The 20494-nt window shown below is 40.6% G+C and overlaps 2 protein-coding genes across 2 annotated transcripts in view; both read right to left on the bottom strand.

Annotated features, from left to right (window-relative positions):
* Positions 1-8607: 8607 nt before the first annotated feature.
* RPS13 (ribosomal protein S13) lies at positions 8608-11853 on the bottom strand. Its single transcript, XM_024558819.4, has 6 exons — positions 11733-11853; positions 11536-11584; positions 11276-11354; positions 10054-10223; positions 9305-9405; positions 8608-8681 (listed from the first exon to the last, which is right to left on the bottom strand). The coding sequence occupies exons 1-6, from the start codon at positions 11753-11755 to the stop codon at positions 8648-8650; spliced, it is 456 nt and encodes a 151-aa protein (XP_024414587.1). The 5' UTR covers positions 11756-11853; the 3' UTR covers positions 8608-8647.
* Positions 11854-14385: 2532 nt separating this feature from the next.
* PIK3C2A (phosphatidylinositol-4-phosphate 3-kinase catalytic subunit type 2 alpha) overlaps positions 14386-20494 on the bottom strand; it is a 78954-nt gene continuing 72845 nt past the window's right edge. The window contains exons 29-33 of the mRNA XM_024558680.3: positions 20009-20126; positions 19849-19921; positions 19191-19294; positions 18979-19104; positions 14386-17460 (exon numbers count right to left, since the gene is read on the bottom strand). Of these exons, the coding sequence (XP_024414448.2) occupies positions 17278-17460; positions 18979-19104; positions 19191-19294; positions 19849-19921; positions 20009-20126 (604 nt within the window). The 3' untranslated portion in view covers positions 14386-17277. The remainder of the gene's footprint in view (positions 17461-18978; positions 19105-19190; positions 19295-19848; positions 19922-20008; positions 20127-20494) is intronic.

Genomic DNA, 20494 nt, shown 5'->3' with positions numbered 1-20494 from the left:
AAGCATGTTGCTCATACAAAAAGAAAATATAGCAAAAATCTTCTTGTAGCCCTGGCTGGTATGGCTCAGTGGATAGAGAGCGAACCAAAGGGTCGCCGGTTCGATTCCCAGTCAGGGTACATGCCTGGGGTGTGGGCCAGATCCCCAGTAAAGGGGCATGCTAGAGGCAACCACACACTGATGTTTCTCTCCCTCTCTTTCTCCCTTCCCCTCTAATGTAAATAAATTTAAATTTTTTTAAATCTTGTACATATCACCTACCTTATGAGAAACAAACAAACAAACATTACAAACAGTTGAAACTCCCTATGTAGCCCCGCCCAATCCTGCTCATCTTCCCCATCTATCCTGATTTGGTGGTTTGTCATTCCGAAGCGTCTGCTATATGTGTCCCTGTGTTTGTAGAAGCAGTATGACTGCAGGTAAGGCCAAGATGCCATGAACAGCTTAGAGCTGAAAGGCAACTCTTATGCTTATTTTAAAAGAAGTCTAATTTTTACTTATAGGTGACAGTATTAGAGAGAGCCAATAGAAAAGAGAACAGTGCCTAAATTTACTTAGATTTCTGGAGATTTTAAAATTTGATTTCTCTAATGGATATTTTTATACATTAGGAATTACCTAAAATGTTTGTTAATTTTCAAGTTGACTTGTCTAGAAAAACACAGGCCATTTTTGCACTTTTATTTAAAAGAAAAACAGCAAAAAAGCTCATAAGAGGCACTGAGGTACAGTGAGCGATAAGAACACTAGGCATCCTAGTGACCTTATTATGAGTCTCAAAGTAGGTCACCTTCTCTGAGCCAATTTTCCCGTCTTTAAAATTGGGTAAATTAAAAAAAAAGAATTTATGCCAAACCCCCTTCCCCAAAAATCTGGAGTTAGCTTTTGGGGAAGGTGTAAAAATCAAAGAATATAAATGTGAGACTACTTTTAAATTATAAGCTGCAGGTATGTGGTAGTGTTAGCATCACCAGCAACGACGGCAATATACGCCACCTAGTAGTGAAACAGAGTAACTGCATCCGGATACAATTCTGTACGTACTATATTGTGGGCATCACAATTCAGAGCCTTACACGGATTACTGGACTTTGGAGGAAAGACGCTAACATAAAAGACAAAAAATTATCTCAGAGGAAACAGGCAATGTCAAAGTAGAAAAAATGTGAGATTATCATTAAGTATTCAGAGATGAGAAAATATGAAACAACAGATTTCTATAAAAAAGAAAATTCAGGGAATGAAAATGAGCTCTGAGCAGTGGTGAGCTGGATCTGGCTCATAAGGGCCCACAGGAGCTAACTGTTAAATTCCCAGGAATTCTGCAAGCCCATTAAGCACACGCATTATTAAAAATTAAATTATACAAACTAAAAATTAAATTATATTCAAAACAAATGTAATAAATACTCAAAACTCACTATTTCCTAATTATTTGACACCATTTTCCTATTGCCCAAAGTCTTAAAGTCATTCATGTCTATTGTTCCTGTACAGGGGAAATACTACAGGATGGCCTGCTGGCGAGCATCTCCCCGGCTCCATTGTGACACCCACTGGTAGCCTGAAGTCCGAGCTCCTGGGAGGTTTCATGCCACAGAAACAGATAAACTTCACAAATCAGAGTTGTCTTCTCCCACCCCAAGGGAGAGTTAAACATTTACCGACATACCAACATACGTTTAACAACATAAAACATGTATACATATATACACACATGTATGTACATTTACCAGGGTGCCACTGGCTCCTGGAAACTAAAAATATGAAGACAGAAATGAGAGACTTAGTAAGATTGGAAGATAGAGTTGGAAACTACCAGAAAGTAGGAAAGGAGATGGACAGCAGTTGTTGGAAGATTTAAAAAAAAATTAGAGTATCAGTCCAGAAAGTCTAACGTGAAAACGATAAGCTCCAGAAAGAGAAGAGTGAAAACACAGTGGAAGAAATATTAAAGGAATAATTCAAGAAAATTTCCTAGAACCACAAGACAATTTTGAGGCTGAAATAGCTTGAGTACCAGAACAAATAAAAAAGATAAAACCAAGATATTACTGCAACTCTCAAAACACTGAGCAATAAAGAGACAACCCTAAAAACACCAAGTAATGGGGAAAAAACCAGGTTAAAAACAAAAGGAGTGGAAACCAGAATGACGTCTGACTTCTCAACAGCAGGAGGGTTTGGCGGGGGTTGGGGGATGTTCTTGTTTGTTTGTTTGTTTTCAAAGCTAGACAAAATAAGCAATGACAATATTTTTAGGAAAAATTATTTCCAACCTAAAATCTATTCCCAAAGTCTCAACAATAAGAGTAGAAAAAAGATTTTTTCCAAAATCTCAAAAATTTTTTTCATCCTTTATGTGCTTCCACTTAATCAGTATTTATTCAGAACCTACTATGTGTCAGACATTCTTCTAAATATTAGGGCTTGCCCTGGCCAGTGTGGCTCAGTGGATTGATTACCGGCCTGCAAACCAAAAGGTTGCCATTTGGTTTCTTTTTTAAAAGATTTTATTTAGTGGGGAGAAAAGGCATACAACTGTAATTGAATAACAATAAAATTTTTTTTAAAGATTTTATTTAGTTATTTTTAGGGAGAGGATAAATGAGGGAGAAAGAGAGGGAAAGAAACATCAATGTGTGGTTGCCTCTTCCACGCCCCCTTACTAGGGACATGGCTTGCAAGCCAGGCATCTGTCCTGACTGGGAATCGAACCTGAACCTACAACCCTTTGGTTCACAGACCTGCACTCAATCCACTGAGCTACACCAGCCAGAGATAAGGGTTGCCATTTTGATTCCCAGTCAGGGCACATGCCTGGGCTGCGGGCCAGGTTATCCCCAGCTGGGGGCATGTGAGAGGCAACCACACATTGATGTTTCTCTCCCTCTTTTTCTCCCTCCATTCCCCTGTCTCTAAAAATGAATAAATAAAATCTAATCAATAAATAAATATTAGGGCTATAGCAGGGAACAAAGTCCCTGCTCTAATGGGGGTTCCTTATAATCTGAAAATATCAATATAATAATTTAGGTAGTAGTCAGTACTCAGGAGAACAGCAGGATTGGGGAGATGGAGTGCTGGGTGGGAGGGTGCTTTTTAAAGGGCTTCTCTGGTGAGGTTACAGTTGAGCAGAGACGTAAATGCAGGAGCAAGCCACATGGGCATCTGGGGGAAGAGCCTCCCAGGCAGAGGAATTAACAAGGGCAATTGTTTTGGAAGAATGTGAAGCCAGGTTCCTGTGACTGGCAGGGTGGGAGGAGATAAGAGGCAGAGGTAGCTGGAGGTCAGGTCACAGGGCCCTTGGTGTGGGCACTTCCCATTTGTGCCTCCAGACCCACTCCTCACCCTGCTCTGTTGCCTGGGAAGCTGATGGTAGGGACCACTCATACCTTTCATTTTCTTTTAAAGACTCCAGATTTCTCAATTTGAGTGTGACATCCCTCCGTTTCCTGCCAGATTCTGACTGACACTCCCTTGTAGGGCAAGATAAAGATTTTAGATTTTATTTTGAATGAGATGGGAACCACCAGAGGTTTTTGAGGACATGCAATACCATGTGACTTACATTTTGAAAATCATCCTAGATGCTGGATGTGGAAAAGACCTAGTGGGGGTCATGGGGGCCAAAAGGAGGCTTTTTCAGTAGGAAAGGTAAGAGAAGGGGACTCAGGCTAGGGTGGTTTTGGTGGAGGTGCTACGTGGATGAATTGGGATGTTGTTAAGGTAGAGCCAAGAGAATCTGGTGATCAGGTAGGTATGTGGTGTGAGAAAAAACAGCACAGATGACTCAAGTTTTGGGCACGAGGATAAATCAAATTTCCATTTACAGATGTCCTGAGAGTGCAGCCTTGGGCTACAAAACTTTATTATTTGAAATAAAGTCCAGATGTTTATTAGAGGTCCAATTGGCGATGTGGATTAGATGGACACATATCTGAGGCTGGAGTTCAGGGAGGGCCTGGGCTGGAGGTACGAATTTTAGTGGTCACCTCAAAAATAGCGTTTAAAGCCATGGACTAGATAAAATTACCTAAGAGTTGGTATGAACAAAGAAAGGAAGCCCAAAGACTGAGCCCTTTCTTCGGAAGCTACTAGATGTTCCGTCAAAAGGAAAGAGTAACCCAGGAAAGAGGAAGAAGACGTGAGACGTAGAAATAGGGAATCTGACACTGAAGGCGGCAAGAAACCCAACGTTGATGGAGACCCCAGAACTGTAGGTCTCAGGAGTAACTTGTCTGAACGGGAGCTAGAGGGATGAGGGTCCTGGGACAGGAATCACCCAGGGAAAAAACAAAGAAGTAAACTCGACTGAAGATACTGAGATTCAAACTACGGTTCAAAGTTTGGGGATGAATTACAGAATGGAACACAGAACACTAAGTGGATGGAAGAGCAAGGTCATGACTAACATAATTTATGTAAATATATATTTACAGGAATGGTAAGATAGAATTACATCAATAATATATAGAATATTCAGAAATAAAACATGTTATTATGAAGATTCCAGGGGAAGAGGTATCAACTAGAAACAAAGAAACCCAAGAACGGGGGTATCATTCCACCTCTAAGTATATATCCAGAATTGCAAATAGACTCAGACAAGTACACAAACGTGAACTTGCACAGCAGCACTGTTCACAATAACCAAAAGGCAGAAACAGCCCAAATGTCCAGCAATTAACAAATTATGGTATATACTTACAGTGGGACATTATTCAGTCACAAAAATGAAGTGCTGATAACATGCTACACCATGAACCCCAAACACATGATGCTAAGCAAAAGCCGGACATAAGAGGTTCTATGTTGTATGATTCCATTTGTATGAAATACCCAGAGTAAGGAAATCCACAGGAACAGGAAGCAGACGGGTGGTTTGCCAGAGGTTGAGGGGAGGGGAGAGTGAGGAGTAAATGCTTTGACTATAGGGTTTTATTTTGAGGTGATGAAAATATTTTGTAATAGGGGTGGTGGTTGTACAATATTATGTGTATACTAAATGCCACTTAATTGTTCTTAAAAATGGTGAATTTTGTTATGTGAATTTTACCTGTTCTTTTAAAAAAGAACATTATTTAGAAATAAAGCATATTAAATGTCAGGGAAATAGCTGAGTTGTAATCAGTTGCCCTAGACTTCAGGTTGCAAAAGGGAAGGGGCTGTTCTCAGTTAAGACTTGTAAAATACAACTTTTCAAACCACATATATGCTTAACTGCAATTCAGTAGGATTAACACCTGTCACTTGTTTTTTAAAAGAAAAGAACAGTTCTCAAAGGAGACCTTCAAATCGTAGGTGTTCATATAGACATAGATTTGGACAAGATCCATACGCTGATTCTGTGTCAAAATAGATGTACAAAGAAAAAGCACATGGAAACTTTTGTTTATAAAGGGAGAATAAAGCTTTGGCTCATGTGGCTCAGTTGATTGAGTGCCAACCTAAGAACCAAAGGATCTCTGGTTTGATTCCCAGTCAGGGCCCATGCCTGGATTGTGGGCCAGGTCCCCAGTGGGGGGCGCATGAGAGGCAACCACACATTGATGTTTCTCCCTCTCTTCCTCCCTCCCTTCCCCTCTCTCTAAAAATAAATAAAACCTTAAAAAAAAAAAAAGGGGAGAGTAAATGTCTAAGTCTGGAGTACAGATGAAGACCATACTATATTAAACAGAATGGAGAAGCATGGAAAAAAATTAAAAATTTAATTAGACTGACCACTGGGGAAAAAAGATCAATAAGGAAAATTATTGGGGACAGTATCAATAAAACTCTTAAAACTTCTACAGCAAAACAGCATAAACAAGATCGAAATCAGGAAAAATAATTATAGCACATGAGGAAAGTTTCAGAGTAACAATGTCCCAAAATAGAAACTGGGCGTGAACAATTCACAAAAAGTAAACATTAAGATACTCATCAATAAGGAAAGAAATAAAACAGAATAAAGAGAATCACTGCCTCTCTTAATAAAAATCTCAACAATTAAAAACAGGCCCTGTCCAGGAGCTCAGTTGTTCGGTGAAGCATGGTCCTGATACACCAACATTGAGGGTTTAATCCCAGGTCAGGGCACAACCACCAACCAGTGAATGCGTAAACAAGTGGAACAACAAATCAGTGTTTCTCTCTCTCCCTTCCTGTCTATAAAAATCAATTTAAAAAAGAAAAGTGATTTGAAAGGGTGTAAAGAAATGCCATTCTCATGTACTTTGAGTACTTATCAGTACTTTTGAAAGGCAGTTTTACAAAATACACAAAATATAAAACATGCCTGATTCCATTTCTGGGAACTTGTCCCAATAACTACAAGGCAAATTGTCACATGACATGTCTGGAATACTGAGTGTCCACAACTAGGACGTAACAAGGATTATGGATGTGTGCAGTATGATACCCACATGCAATACAAGGGTCTGTAAACATATTAACAGGTGGTTATCTGGAGGGATGTTCACTGAAATCATTAGCGATCCCTTTGAATGATTTAACTGCCACATATTAGAGATTCTTGAGAATCTAAATCCCATAAATTACACAGCCCCTAAGTGGGGAGCCAAGTTTCTGAAAACCAAGTTTGCCTCCTTTGCCCACATTCAAAAGGACTGCAGGTGGTTTTTACATTTTCTTTCCTACATTATTTTATATTATTACTTTTTTAAGGCATTAGAAAACTTCTCACAGCCCTAGCTGGTGTAGCTTAGTTGGTTGGGCATTGTCCTGCAAAGTGAAAGGTTGCCAGTTCGATTCCCAGTCAGGGCACATGCCTGGGTTGCAGGTTTGGTCCTAAGTCATGTGAGAGGCAACCAACCAATGTTTCTCCCATTGGTTTCTCTCCCTCCTCCATACTCCCTTCCCATCTAAAACTCATATTTGTAGTCTAATATTTGCAGTAATTGTCAACTCAATGACAAGAATTAAAATACATGCTCATAATTTTAAAGAAAACCTAGAGATCCTTTGAAACATCAAATGCTCCACCTACAACTTACTAGTTTTTGGTCTGGAACCACTAATACTCACCATCTGCTAGCAACCCAGGATCTGCAAACTATCACACCTTTATGAAGGATGTTACCTTTTTTACTTGGCCATGTTTGCCTTACTGTAAGGTTACTCCTTTGTGATGGTTACCCAATTTTAAGACATGACACAAAAGCACAAGTGATGAAAAACTTACACCTAACACTAGTTAAGAGATGGGTAAAATACTGAAACGGTTTCCTCACCGGTTTCCCACATTTGTGAGCCCTTTAGGGAAGGGACTGAATCAGTCTGCACACCCAGCATAGAGCATGTCATGCTGGGCAGGCAAATACAGAGCCCCGAAGAACAAGGTAAGTGACTTGGGTGTCTACACATGACCCCCCCCCCAACAGATCAATGCTGGTTATGATGCTGTCTCTTGAAAACAAAGACTACACATTACTACTACTTAAGGTAAAGCTTAAGTAAAACGCTTATTAAACTTAGAAAAGAGGTGTTCCATATAAAGGGCCTGCTTTAACTTTTCCTGCATTCTGAAGGGATGGCTCCATACACCAGCCAGACACCCAGCCTCTCATTCACTGGTCTCACAGCCTCCAACACACTCCAGTTGTTCAAGAGAACTGCCCCCTTCCAGACATACCCATGTACCTCATTAGGTTTTTGTTTTTTTTTTTTTAAATTCAGTTACAATTGTCTGCATTTTCTCCCCATCCCTCCACCCCACCCCAGCCAGTCCCACCTCCCTCCCCCTTTTGTCCTTGTGCCCTTTATAGTAGCTCCTATAGACCCCTCTCCCCACTGTCCCCTCCCCAGTCCCCTCATTAGGTTAAGAATTAAAAGAAATATTCTGCCCTGGCTGGTGTGGCTCAGCGGATTGAGTGCTGGCCTGCAAACCAAAGGGTCACCAGTTGATTCCCACTCAGCGCACAGGCCTGGGTTGCAGGCCGGGTCCCCAGTAGGGGGTGCATGAGAGGCAACCACACATACAAGTTTCTCTCCCTCTTTCTCCTTTCCTTCCCCTCACTATAAAAATAAATAAAACCTTAAAAAAAAAATGGAATTGAGTCAATTTTATCTTCACTCATCCAAAAGTTGCAAGGCTCAGGGACCTGAGCTCACCTCAGTTCTTCCTGTTTCTGCTGCTCCAGGTAGAACTGTGCTTGCTCACTGCACCCTGAACCCCTTCCTCCTCATCTGTAAGCCTCCCCAGCAAGTATGGAGTAGGTACCACTTTCTTCTGGGGTCCCTCCATACTAAAAGTACTTCTCCAGAGACGCTTTCATATACGTTTCTGATACTACATTCCCACTGTGGATAACACTCATCGCGATTCTAAGTATTTAACATTGAATGCATTAAAAATACGACAAACATTTTTGCCCTGACATCCAAACAAGTCACTATTTCCTGTTCTTTTCCAGCCCCAATGAAGTTATGACCTTCTCAACGAGATGCAATTTATAAACCAGACACTATAATGGATGCTACTTAATGCTGCGGAATTATACAATTTTAATTCTGATAAAACACTTCCGTGGCAAAAAAAAGAGCAACACATAGGAATCACTGATACACAGTTTTCTTTAAGGGAAAGAAACACAACATGCGTCTAGTTAAACAATGATTTTATTGCTTGAGTACAGACATTTTATGCAACCAGGGCAGAGGCTGTGGATGACTCGCTGAAAAGAAACGGGGAGGGGGAGAAGACTGGATTAATACAGGTCCTCCATATTCATTTATATAACCTCCCAGCTAATGGAGTTACTTCCAAACAGTTAAAATAACCCCAAATATATAAAATGCACCAAACTGAACTGCTGAGTTCCTGAATCGGTTCACTGAGGCTCAAGTGCAACGAATGAATGACGCTCACTCAGCCATCCAAGGAAGAACTGGCCAACATAAGGAAACCCCTCTCTAGTGCAAACTGCGAGTGTTTGGAAATTAATCATCACAGTGAGCAACTGGTGCACAAATAAAATAAACCCCTGGGAGCAGTGGTATCCAGTGAAATTTTACCCACTATCCAGAAGGGATTCAAAAGGCTTAGTTCACGTTCTAACCCAGGGGTTTGCAAATTATGGCCCTTTGTCTGTCTTTGCAAATAAAGTTTCAATGGAAATCGGCCACACCCATTTGTTTACATATCATCTATGGCTGTATCCCTGTTATAATGTCAGAGTTCAAAAAGAGTAATTAGTTGACCATATAGCCATAACCTAAAGCATTACTGTCAGTCCTTTTACTATATTTACTATCTGGCTAATTCTTGTTCTTGTTAACAAATAAGGTCAATACTTACTATTTCCAATTGGGAGGGAGGACTCGTTTGGTCTTGTAGTATCGAGCCAACCGGTGAATACGGCTCTCGATCAGAATCAGACGGAATTTAGCATCCTTATCCTAAAAATAAAAATTGGTTATCAAAACCACCAAACATTTTTACAACAAAGGAATGTACAGACACCATGCACTTTAATGAAAACAGGTGCCCAATGCCCTGTAGTAGAATCACAAGCTCAGGTTCATGTGGCTATATTAAGTCCTTAAGGGAATTTAAGGTTTCCTTCCACAAGACTGAGGAGGAATGATTTGTAAAACTCAGCAAACACACACCTCAGCATTTTCAATCAACTGGATATACTGTAAATAGGGGAACCAAAAGCTCTTTTCCCCAATCTCGTCTGGTAGAAAACTTTTTAACAAACCCCTCATTCGAGGTGTGCTCACTGACTTGAGAGAGGGAAGGAGTGGGAGTGGGGCGGGGGGGAGAGAGAAGGGAGAAAAAAACACATCAATGTGAGACAGAAACACCAATCAGTTGCTTCCCTCATGCATCCAAGCAGGGAGAGAGCCCAAAGACCCTTTGGTGCACGAAACAATGGATGCTGCCACCAACTGTGCCACCCAGCCAGGGCTAGAATTTTAACTTTAAGGCACCTTTTGTGTGACCAGTCTGTGCCCTTAACCACCGTATGTAATTCAAACCTGATGCGGTACATTTTAGTGAAGTACGTTAGTGCAAGCAGTTCTAACCGTTCCTTCTCTTACCTTTCTGTTCCTCTCAAGATGCTTTCGAACAGCAACAGCTTTCTTAATTAAATGGTAGAGATCCTCAGGAAGATCAGGAGCAAGTCCTTTGGACTTAAGAATTCTCAAGATTTTATTGCCGGTCACAAAACGTACTTGTGCAACGCCATGTGAGTCTCTCAGGATCACACCTGTAAAAGGAGTAACATCTTACCAATTCCCAAACCAAACACACAAACTGGAGCATGTGCTATCAAGGTGCCAAGATCAGGCCACTTTTCACGTTTCCCATCTGTGGTACGGGCCTGCTTTTAGACATCACAGAAACCAACACGAGAACTCACGCCAAGCTCACTCAGACATCCAAGGAAGGCTTACCCGACACTAAGGAGGGCCCTTCTGGTGGAAACCGCGAATGTCGGAAGACCATCGTCACAGTGAGCTGGCTAATTACAGGACATCAAAACTATTCCTAAGATTCCAGCTATGTATATTTGCCCCCTCAAAACCAGCTGACGTTTATTAGGACTATCAGCTGTTCTAAAAACTTAATGTATCTTTATTTTTTAAACATCTCAAAATAGTACCATCGGACTACCTGACAGCCTGCTGCCTACTTCCTATTATTGTCTGTGGTGCCTCCACCATCCAAGCTGCAGGAGGGCAAATATTTTGCCCCCCCTTTCCACGTCTGTATGTATTCTCAGGGTCCAGAACCACACAGCAGGCAAACATTTGCTGAATGAAGCCACTGGCAAAGTCACACACAGGTGAGGTCCACACTACATGTAACTGGGAAACTGACAAGCATTCTTGAGTAGCCCATCTCAGCCCCTTCACCTCGAAGCTTTGTGATTTGAGACTAGTTATATAAGCACACCGTGCTTCAGTTTTCTCAACTGTAAGATGGGGAAAACTGCTAATATTTACTTGAAGTATTGCTGTCAGAATTAAATGAGGTGAGTTTACATAACGTGTTTAGAACCATGCACTTAGGAGAGTATCTAGCGAAAGTAAACACCTATTAAACCTTAGACAACGCTTTAGTAATTTTGTCGTCTTCAGAGAACCAGAGTTCCATAAAATGAAAATTAGGTCTGGGCCATCCACAATAAAGCCAGCAGAGAGAATAAAAGGTTTTCAAGGCACATTTATCAACCCGCAACTTCCCCCCTCGCCCTGGCTTTTCAGCCAGTTGCGTGAAGGCAGGAGGAAGGGACTACATTAAAACAAAAACACTCACCGATTTGTGAAGGTGTCAGGCCCTTCTTGGCCAGTTTGTAGATCTGCTCCTTCACGTCGTCAGATGTCAATTTCAGCCACTGTTTGTAGAAAAGAAAGCGGCCTTAAGACGACAAAACCGGTAAGATAACGAGGCATGGCGGCCCCACCGCCCTCGAATTCGCGCTCCTCATGATGCACACATGGCCCCCATCCCGGGGCCGCTTCCCCGGAGCGACGAACGGCATCCCCTTCCCTCCCTGGTCCCCGCACGCTACTCACGGTGGGGACGCTGCGGCGGTAGGGCAGAGCCGACTGGGACAGGCCCTTCCTGGGGAGAGAAGCAGTCTTGGGGTGAAGGGGCGCTCTGTGCCACAGCAGCCTAGAACATCATCCCCTCCACCCGCGGCGCCAACTCGCTCCTTCTCCCCCCACGCCCGCGGCCGAGCCCTCCGCCCCGCCGGGAAACCCGCGCTCACCCGGGAGCGTGCATGCGACCCATGATGGCGGAGAACCGAGAGCAAAAAGACAGCGTGAAGTGGAACGCCGCAGGAAGCCACTCAGCACGCAGGAAGTGACCTCACACGTCCCTGCTTCCTTGACTGCGGAAGGCGGAGCTACGCTGCGTGGCCCTTGGCGTCAGAGCAACTACGGATCTCGAAATGCATTTCAGGGTGATGGTGGAGTCCTCGGTAGACCGCACTACACATCCCGGCGTGCCCCGGTTTTGACGGGTTTGCGGACGGAGCGGGAAATTAGTCTGCCTCCGGCCGGGACTGCGCGTCTGGAGGGGTCGCCTGCGCCACGATCATGCAGGTTTGGGTCTCGGACTGGGAGTGGGCGTGGAGCAGACAGCTGCCCTAGGTAAGGCTGTTGTCTGCGCCCCCGCCCTAGCGAATTTGGGTGTTTGTAGTTCAGCCGCACACAATTCATTTCATCACCAACGCCAGTCTTTATCTTAACATTAGATATCGCAAAGGCTATCCGCTGCCGTTAATACATTCTCAGATACGTGCCCGACTGGAAGTAATTAATGGTAATGGTTACCCACCCCCTTCCTCCACCACCGCTACCATTTCCTTTCTTTTCTCCGCATTCAAAGATATATTCATTGATTTCGAAGAGAGAAAAAAAACATCTGTTGGTGGCCTCCTGTGGCCCGCCTGGGGATGGGACCTGCAACCTAGGTATGTGCGTGGCGGAGATGAACCTGCAACCTTTTGGAATAACGGGAGGGTCCCCCAACCAACTGAGGCCGGGTTGGAACCTTCTGATTTTTTAAAGACAAAGGGGGAAAGTTATAATTCTACCATCTAAGATATTGTCACCGTTAACACAATTATTAGAGATTCTGTGAACAAATGGCTTTTAAAAATTGTATAGGCTTTTAAATTGAGTTAAAATTCACATACCATAAAATTTTCTATTTTAACCATTTTAAAGTGTACAATTCAGTGTCTTTTAGTAAAACCACATGGATATTACTTTGTATGGATGTATCACATTTTATGTGTGCATCAGTTTATGGACATTCGGTTTGTTTATACCCTTTGGCCATTATGAATACTATGAACGTGTGTACAAGTATTTGAGTACCTGTTTTCAGTTCTTCTAGAGATTATACATACACGTACACAGTACATGAATTGCTGGGTCATAGAGAAACTCTTAACTTTTTGAGAACTGCCAGACTGTTTTCCACAGGCAACTGCACTGTTTTACATTCCCACCAGCAGTAAATGAAGGTGCCAAATTCTTGGTATCTCCACTTTTTATTCTAGCTATCCTAGTGGGTGTTAGTTACTTATTTTAAGTTTGATTTGTATTTCCCTAATTACTAATGAGGTTGAGCATCTTTGCATGTAATTGGCCATTTTGGAGAAATGTCTGTTCAGTCATTTGTCCATTTATAATTGGGTTGGCTTTCTTTTGGGCGTTAAAGGACCCCCCAAAAACCAGAATTATCTTCTGGAGGGCCAGGCCCTTGTGGTACAGACTTCCCCCGCTAGGCTGGTGTTCTAGGAATCTCTGTATCAGTGTACCAGCTGGCATTACCACGAGAGGCTGCATTCAGCTTCAGGGAATTTTTTTGGAATATTCTTTAATGAGTTTGCCCATTTCATGATGGGTGATTTATCAGTGCATGTGCCCACACTGTGCTGAGTGTTCAGTAGTTTCTGACCAAAACTGGCATGACCCCCATGCCCCACCTTCCCAATTCACCTGATCTCACCCCAAGTGATTGTTTCCCCAGAAGAAAAAAGTCTTCAAAGGGAAATGTTTTGCCAATGTGGAAGAGGGGAAACAAGTGACAGAAGCACTAAAAGGCGGCAAAATCAGTGAGTTAAAAAACTTGGAAAAAAATGTCTTAATAGGTGCATTGCATTAAATGGAGAGTATCTTTAAGGTGATTTAAGTCTAAACATGTAAGAATAAATACACAGTTTTTTATAAATAAATCCCAGCCTTTTGAGGGGGTTCCCCCTTGTATGTATACCTACGCACGGCCTAGCTTCTATAGATCAAATAAGATTACTCCTAAGGTAATAACTGTTGCAGGTGTATGATGGGATTCATTCATGGAGTTCATTACACTGTTGTCTAATTTTGTATGTCTAAAATTTGCATGCTAAAGTACTTCAAAAGTACAGGTGAAATAAAGTCGGTTTTCTTTTCTGCAAAGACTGAGTTCATTACTCCCAATAAATTGTCTCTGATTGTGTAAGTTATTGCTCTTCGTGGTGTCTAAGCCTTTTTACATGGTATGGTATGGTTTGGTATTAGAAGAATGTACATTTCCCTGTTGTGCATACATGCCTATAACATGGCTGTTACTACACTATTTAATGTTTAAATAAACTACCAAAGGCCAGGGACTACACTCACAGAAGCATTTCAATTCTATGAAATGGTGATGGGGCTCTAGGAAAGTGGCAGTCCAGATCTTGTTCAAAGAACCACACTTAAAAATCAGGCACATTGTATTTGGACATTGTTAGGGGCAACCGAAAGGGCAGTTCTGAAATTCTGGATTATTTGAACCTAATAAACTCCTGAGTGAAATGCAAAGAACAGCAACAGTTAGCTCAAAGTTTGGAACCAAAAACATTAATGTGTTGATGAGGAAAGAAATGATAGCAGAGTTCCTTTATTCCAGAAATATTTTAATACAATCATAGTACAATTATGAAGTCACATCCAATCCACTGAATATATTCGAGGAATTAATAAAAATATTATACATCTTTACTCACTACCTTAATATAATTAAAGTATTTGGTTCTTATAAATCAGACTAAATGCCATGTTCATATTTGCAATGCTAGTAAACAGCATGTAAGTTCACCTATGAATTATAGTGGTGTGGCTTCACTCCTTATTGATCTGAAGTCTAAGTATCAAAATTCAATGTTTTCTTTTTTAAATGCCACATTTGAATCCTAGAAAAGAACGGTTAGCAATTTAAGGCAAGATATTGAAACTTTTATACAACTTTAATTTGAAAAGATAAAAGAATACTTTTATCAAAGATCATACATGCTTTAACATTTAGATACCTATTGATTCTTAAAAAGGCAGTAATAAAAATGTCAGTGCAAGTTCTACATTGGGTTCCTCAGTAGAGAAAACAATAGGTTTTTGGAGCAAACCATTATTTTCAAATCCCAAAATACTCCAAGAGGAAAGAATTCTGGTGCAGCACTTACATAAAGCATAACTATTTTTACTCAATAAAGATAGATACAAAACATGATTATACACAAAAATTAGTGTCTTGGCCAGTTTGTTTAAAATTTAGTTGGATTTACTTGAATGCAGGCTTTAAAAAAATGATTTTGAAAACCAACTGATTTAAAATTTATTGATAATAGTAGTGCAAAAAAGAGGTGTCTCTGTCCCCACCCCCCCCCCCCATTTTTTTGGTAAGGGCTGAAGATTAGCATCTCACAAAGAAATAACATATTAAAATATATGTAAAGTGTGTATGTGTGGTGTTTTAATGACCGAAAAAGGCACAGAATTAGTTAAATTAAGAGAAGACATTACCATTTGTTCTGAACTCTGGTTAACTATAAAATATTAATCATAATATACACTTTTAGATAAGAACCCAGATTTCTTGGAACTGAAAAGTGACACCACATTTCCTAGCTCTATTACTGCGCTCACGGACCCTGCGGTAAGACTGCCGACAGGCGGTGCACACTACCAGACCGTACTGTGACAGTGGCTAAGTGACAGCCTGTGGAATGCAATTAGGTCTCAAAATCTCAAGTGAAAACATTTAGTACTTTTACACTTGCAAAGCTACTTACACACTTCACGAAAATGTTAACGGTATGTGAAAAAAGAAAAGTGGTGGTGATTGACCTGCATTTTAATTAATGTATTAAATAGACAACACATTTTAACATTAAAAAAAGACATTCATATATCATACGGGGTTTCCTACAAATGGACCATTAGTGTTAGGCACCAAAAATTTCAAGTTTCTCTCTCTCTCTTTTTTTTAGCCTGTCTCACCAGTACATCCTCAACTGTCTCTCTCTCTGCTCTGCAGGTATCACCTTGTGCATGAGACACTCGCACCGTTCATACAAACCCTGTCCTGGACACCTGAACTGCAAACGCTCCTTTCTCTCTTCGTATTTGCATTGCCTATTTTGTCAGTTACCTCGCAGCACCTAGATTGTTACAATCTCTATTATCATTTAAAAAGTGAATTTCTATTTTAGCCATGAGAATATATATATACATATTTGTCCAAACTAAACATAAAACTATGTGAACTTGAACAAATAAAAATGAATCTTATTCCTAATGGTTACTGTAAATAACTTCAATATGTCCCTTACGATTCAGAGTCACATTATATTAAGGAAAATAACTTTTGAATGTATGTTCACAAATGTAAGACAGCTTACAAGACCCAAGTTTGCCATAAAAGCCTATATAAAAATTCAGTCTGGACCCTAGAATCTTATCCTGGGCCTGTTGTGAAGAGTCGGCCCTACTCACTACAGTTCTTCCAACCAGGAATGGGTACACGGGTAAACAATTTTCACTTGTTTAATGAGGGAGTGGAGTACAGATATATGGAAGTGAAACGACCAAACTTCAACTCACACTCCTGGGAATACAGGTGGGATTATAATGGAATGATAAAATTTAGTGTATCGCTACATTGATGAATCTCAGTTACCAGGTAACAAAAACATAAATGGCTGACTTTAAATATTTAAAGTCACATGTCAGAAGTAGAGAAAATGATCTTTCTGTGGGAAAAACACTAGTGAGTGTACATAATATTTTGCCTTGAGTAAGTTGAAAGTGAGTGAAAACTATTTACTATTGATCGAGTCAGGAAAGATAATCAGAATGAAGTGCCAGGGAAGCGTGTGAAGTTAAGGCACCATTATTTACAACTTCAGTAATTGGCACTTCATTCTGAAAAAGGCTTCAAAGACATGAAAAATAAAAAGCAGTATTATTTCTCCCTACTTCTATAAACTACTTAGTAGTTCTTAACTATTGATAACCTGTGCTTTGCTTTTCGGCCCTGTGCACAGCAGCTGCACTTTGGTAACACCCCGCACCTGTCCTGTCCTTTGGCGCCCGCAAACAGGACGGTGGTGACGGCTGCAGAAGGTGCAAACCAGCAACACAAACATGCGGTGTCTGTGTAAGACACAGTGAAAAACAGACCAAACTAAAGCTAGTTCTCTGAATTACTCAAGAGAGGGTTAAACTGTTCACCAGCTAAGTCTTCTTCAGACTTATTATATATTAAGTTTAGGGTTTATAGCATTCTACATAATGACTTCAAAACATCAATGGCTTCAACAAATTCATAAAAGTTAGTTATGTGACGGTCCAACACGTGTGTTGAACCCAGCACGTACATTTACTTTATAATTTCTGTCCAAGTATAAAAACAGTATAAACAGTTCTCAAGTGTGTATGCGTGTGCACGCGCACACGTTTATAATGGTCTTTGCTTCCAAAGCTCGGAAATTCACTAGCTTACAAACAGGTTGCCGCAGTCAGCTGATACCACTTAACCGTCTCTTTGCTCAAGTTGAAATCTTTCAAAGGCAGGGTTATTCCACCCAAGAAAAAATTCTCCCGCAGAGATTCTGCACTGAGTACACTTAGTTGGAGTTCTCTCTGTCTTAGGATTTCTTTGCTATATCCACTGTACACAAGCTACAGCAAAGGCAAAAAGAAAACAGAAGGTTATACATTATTTGGTTTCTTGGATTATTTTAAGTAGTAACATAAGCGGTTACTAGTTAGAGTGACCACAATTAATAACATTGGTTAGACACAGCCAGTGGGATTTGTCTCATGCTTTAGACGCACGCTTTGTATTTCAGGGGTCCTGGACTGTATCATCAGACCTCTGAATGTCCGAGATAGGAATGCACAAAGTAGAAAGTTACTATGGCATCAAACCAAAAACCATGGTTTTTCTGAGATGGAGGTATGGGGAAGGGAAAAGGAATTACCAGGCGGCATGCGGTAAGATGATCTAATAGCTAGGAAAAGGGGAATAGAAGGAAGCAAGTTGAGAAAGCATAATTATAATTATTTTACAAAAAATGATAGATTAAAATTTTCTTGTTACCTTTTTTCTGTTGGATTTTATCTACCATAAAATGATACTCTCTCATTACCTATAATCCAGTGCAAACTCATCAACTACAAATGCAATTTATGGCAAATCTGGAATGTTGAAAGCTACTCCCTTTCAAATACTACGTTCAACACCTAGAAATTTTTTTTTCCAAGAAAGCCTCACCATAATTTCTGAAAAACATCTCCCTAATGTAGCCCTTCTTGCTACCTGACTATAAGAACTAAAAAACTAACATTTCACTTTCTTGAAAGCACAACACTAACTAGAAAAAAGCCAATACTGCTTTTTGAGAATGATACGAATTGGTCTTCACCAAATACTTTTTATGTTTTTAATGACTGAAAGGACATTTTATGACTTTAATAAGTTTATAACCTTGATAAAATTTAGGACTCTCTGCTTTCAAATCTCTATCCAGACATTTCTGTGCGGATGCAATGTTAATGCGAAAGTATAAAGTGTCTATCCTAGAGAAGTCGGTGACGAAGAATTGGTGGTTCCCACAGATGAGCAGGTGTTTAAGTTGCCCGTGACTAGCTGGTCAAAGTCACAGTTCTGCCGCACACTGTTCGGCCGGTGCCCTGCTTGCTGCTTTCCATTTAGAGCACTTTATCTCAAGAGGGCTGCTGACAGACTAAAACAAACTAGCTGGAAAATGATTTTGAAACTACGTTGTATTGAGAAAGGTAAAAGTACTGTAGATATTTTTTTAAATCCTCACCCGAGGATATATTTATTGATCTGAGGGAGAAAAACATTGATTGGTTGCCTCCTATACGCATCCCAACTAGGGACTGAACCTGCAATCCTTTTGGTGTACGGGATGGTGCTCCAACCAAGTCACCTGGCCACGGGAGTACTGAAGATATTTTAAGAGAGTAAACTGAAGGGGCATTTAAACTTCAATTATGTGAAAGGCTGCCATGTAGGTTCCAAGAAGTACAACCGAGACCCACAGGTGCAAATTATAGGGAGCGAAGGTTTCGGCTCAGTGTAAAAAATAATCTTAAGAGTTGGAGCTGCCCAAAACAAACCAGATGGCCTGGAGGGATTTCAGCACAGATTGAATATGATTTTTAACTTACCATTTCATTGAATGTTGGGTTCCTAGTTTTTCGTGAAACTTTGGTTTTACGTTTGGATGTTTTGTGGGGATCTGGAAGTAGGTATGTTTTGACGTATGGATTTGGGTCAGCCCCATCTTCAGTGACCTACAAAGAAAAACAGTCCCTTAACAGTGACGCTCCCACCGAGACCTGGGTTTTCCCTGCAAGCACCATTGTCTGTAACCACTCACAAGATCTTTGATGTGCATCACCATGATGAAAAGAGTACCATTTCGGTAAGAGACAGACAGTTTCACCGATCCTCCTATTTGGCCTGGAGTAGGACTGAAGGGACCTGCATGTGGAAATATAAATATGTTCATCTTTATTTTATCTTGCTTGCAGTGGTTCAAGCTCAACAACAACAACCACCATTTGCTTTAACTCCAGGACCATCACGTGCACAGTAAAAAAGGGTTAAGGGCCCTGGCTGATGTAGTTCAGTGGTTGAGTGCTGGCCTATGAATCAAACATTTGCCGGTTTGATTCCTGGTCTAGGGCACATGCCTGGGTTGCGGGCCAGGTCCCCAGTAGGGGGGCGTGCAAGAAGCAACCACACATTGATGTTTATATCACTCTCTCTCTCCCTTCCCCTCTCTAGAAAATAAATAAAAAAATTTTAAAAAGGGGTAAAAAACCAGGTTGGCCACTGGATACTTTTTTAGTAATCCCATTCTATCAGGAAAATTATGTTTATCTAGCAATAGACCAGCTTAAAAAGAACACCTGCTCTCATCTCACTGGACCACAGCCAGTAACCCCACTATAGCCCTACAACATCTATTGAGAAGCTACAGACTTGCAGGTCATACAGAAGCCATGAACTATCAATAAAGAAAAAAATCTCACCTGCAGATCTAGCTATTCCTTCAGCTTTTTCATCACGAAGTAAAGGGTGAAAAAAAGTACAAACAAGATCACACTAAGATAGAAGAGGAAAAAGATCCATTAGTTTAAATATTACGTAGCACAAAAAAACAGTATGTTGTTTTTCAAAGAGGACAGTCACCTCTGCTACATCCATTGAAGCACTCATCAAACTCTGTAAATAACTATTTAACTCAATTTTTCTTTTGGCTGCTACATCTTTTATGTGTGTTCTTCCTAGAACCATCCTATTAGGAAAGCTACAAAAGAAAAACAAGAACAAGTAGGATTTAAATTATTTCACCTGGAAGTATTTACAGACTCAAGTACAATATTTACTTAGAAACACACTTTTTATTATCTTAAATGCAAACTAGAATGTTAATGCACTACAAACTAAATTTTGTGATTTCTCTTCCAAGTAGTGCAGATGAAATGGTTCCACTATCCACTACCCTTTTATGGAACCTGGTAAATAAGTGCATAGTTTTGCTAACTTGCTGTAATTTGTACTTACTTTCTACTTATTTCTTCTCAAGATTAATCATTCACAGATCTTATGTGCAAGTTTTATCCTCCATAATAATCATTAATCAGCCATAGCTATTTTAGATACCAGTACGATCCG

The sequence above is a fragment of the Desmodus rotundus genome, chromosome 5 (assembly GCF_022682495.2).
Source record: "Desmodus rotundus isolate HL8 chromosome 5, HLdesRot8A.1, whole genome shotgun sequence".
In the NCBI taxonomy this organism is placed as follows: Eukaryota; Metazoa; Chordata; class Mammalia; order Chiroptera; family Phyllostomidae; genus Desmodus; species Desmodus rotundus.
The sequence above is the reverse complement of the archived record's forward strand: the minus strand, read 5'-3'. Positions and strand labels throughout refer to the sequence as shown.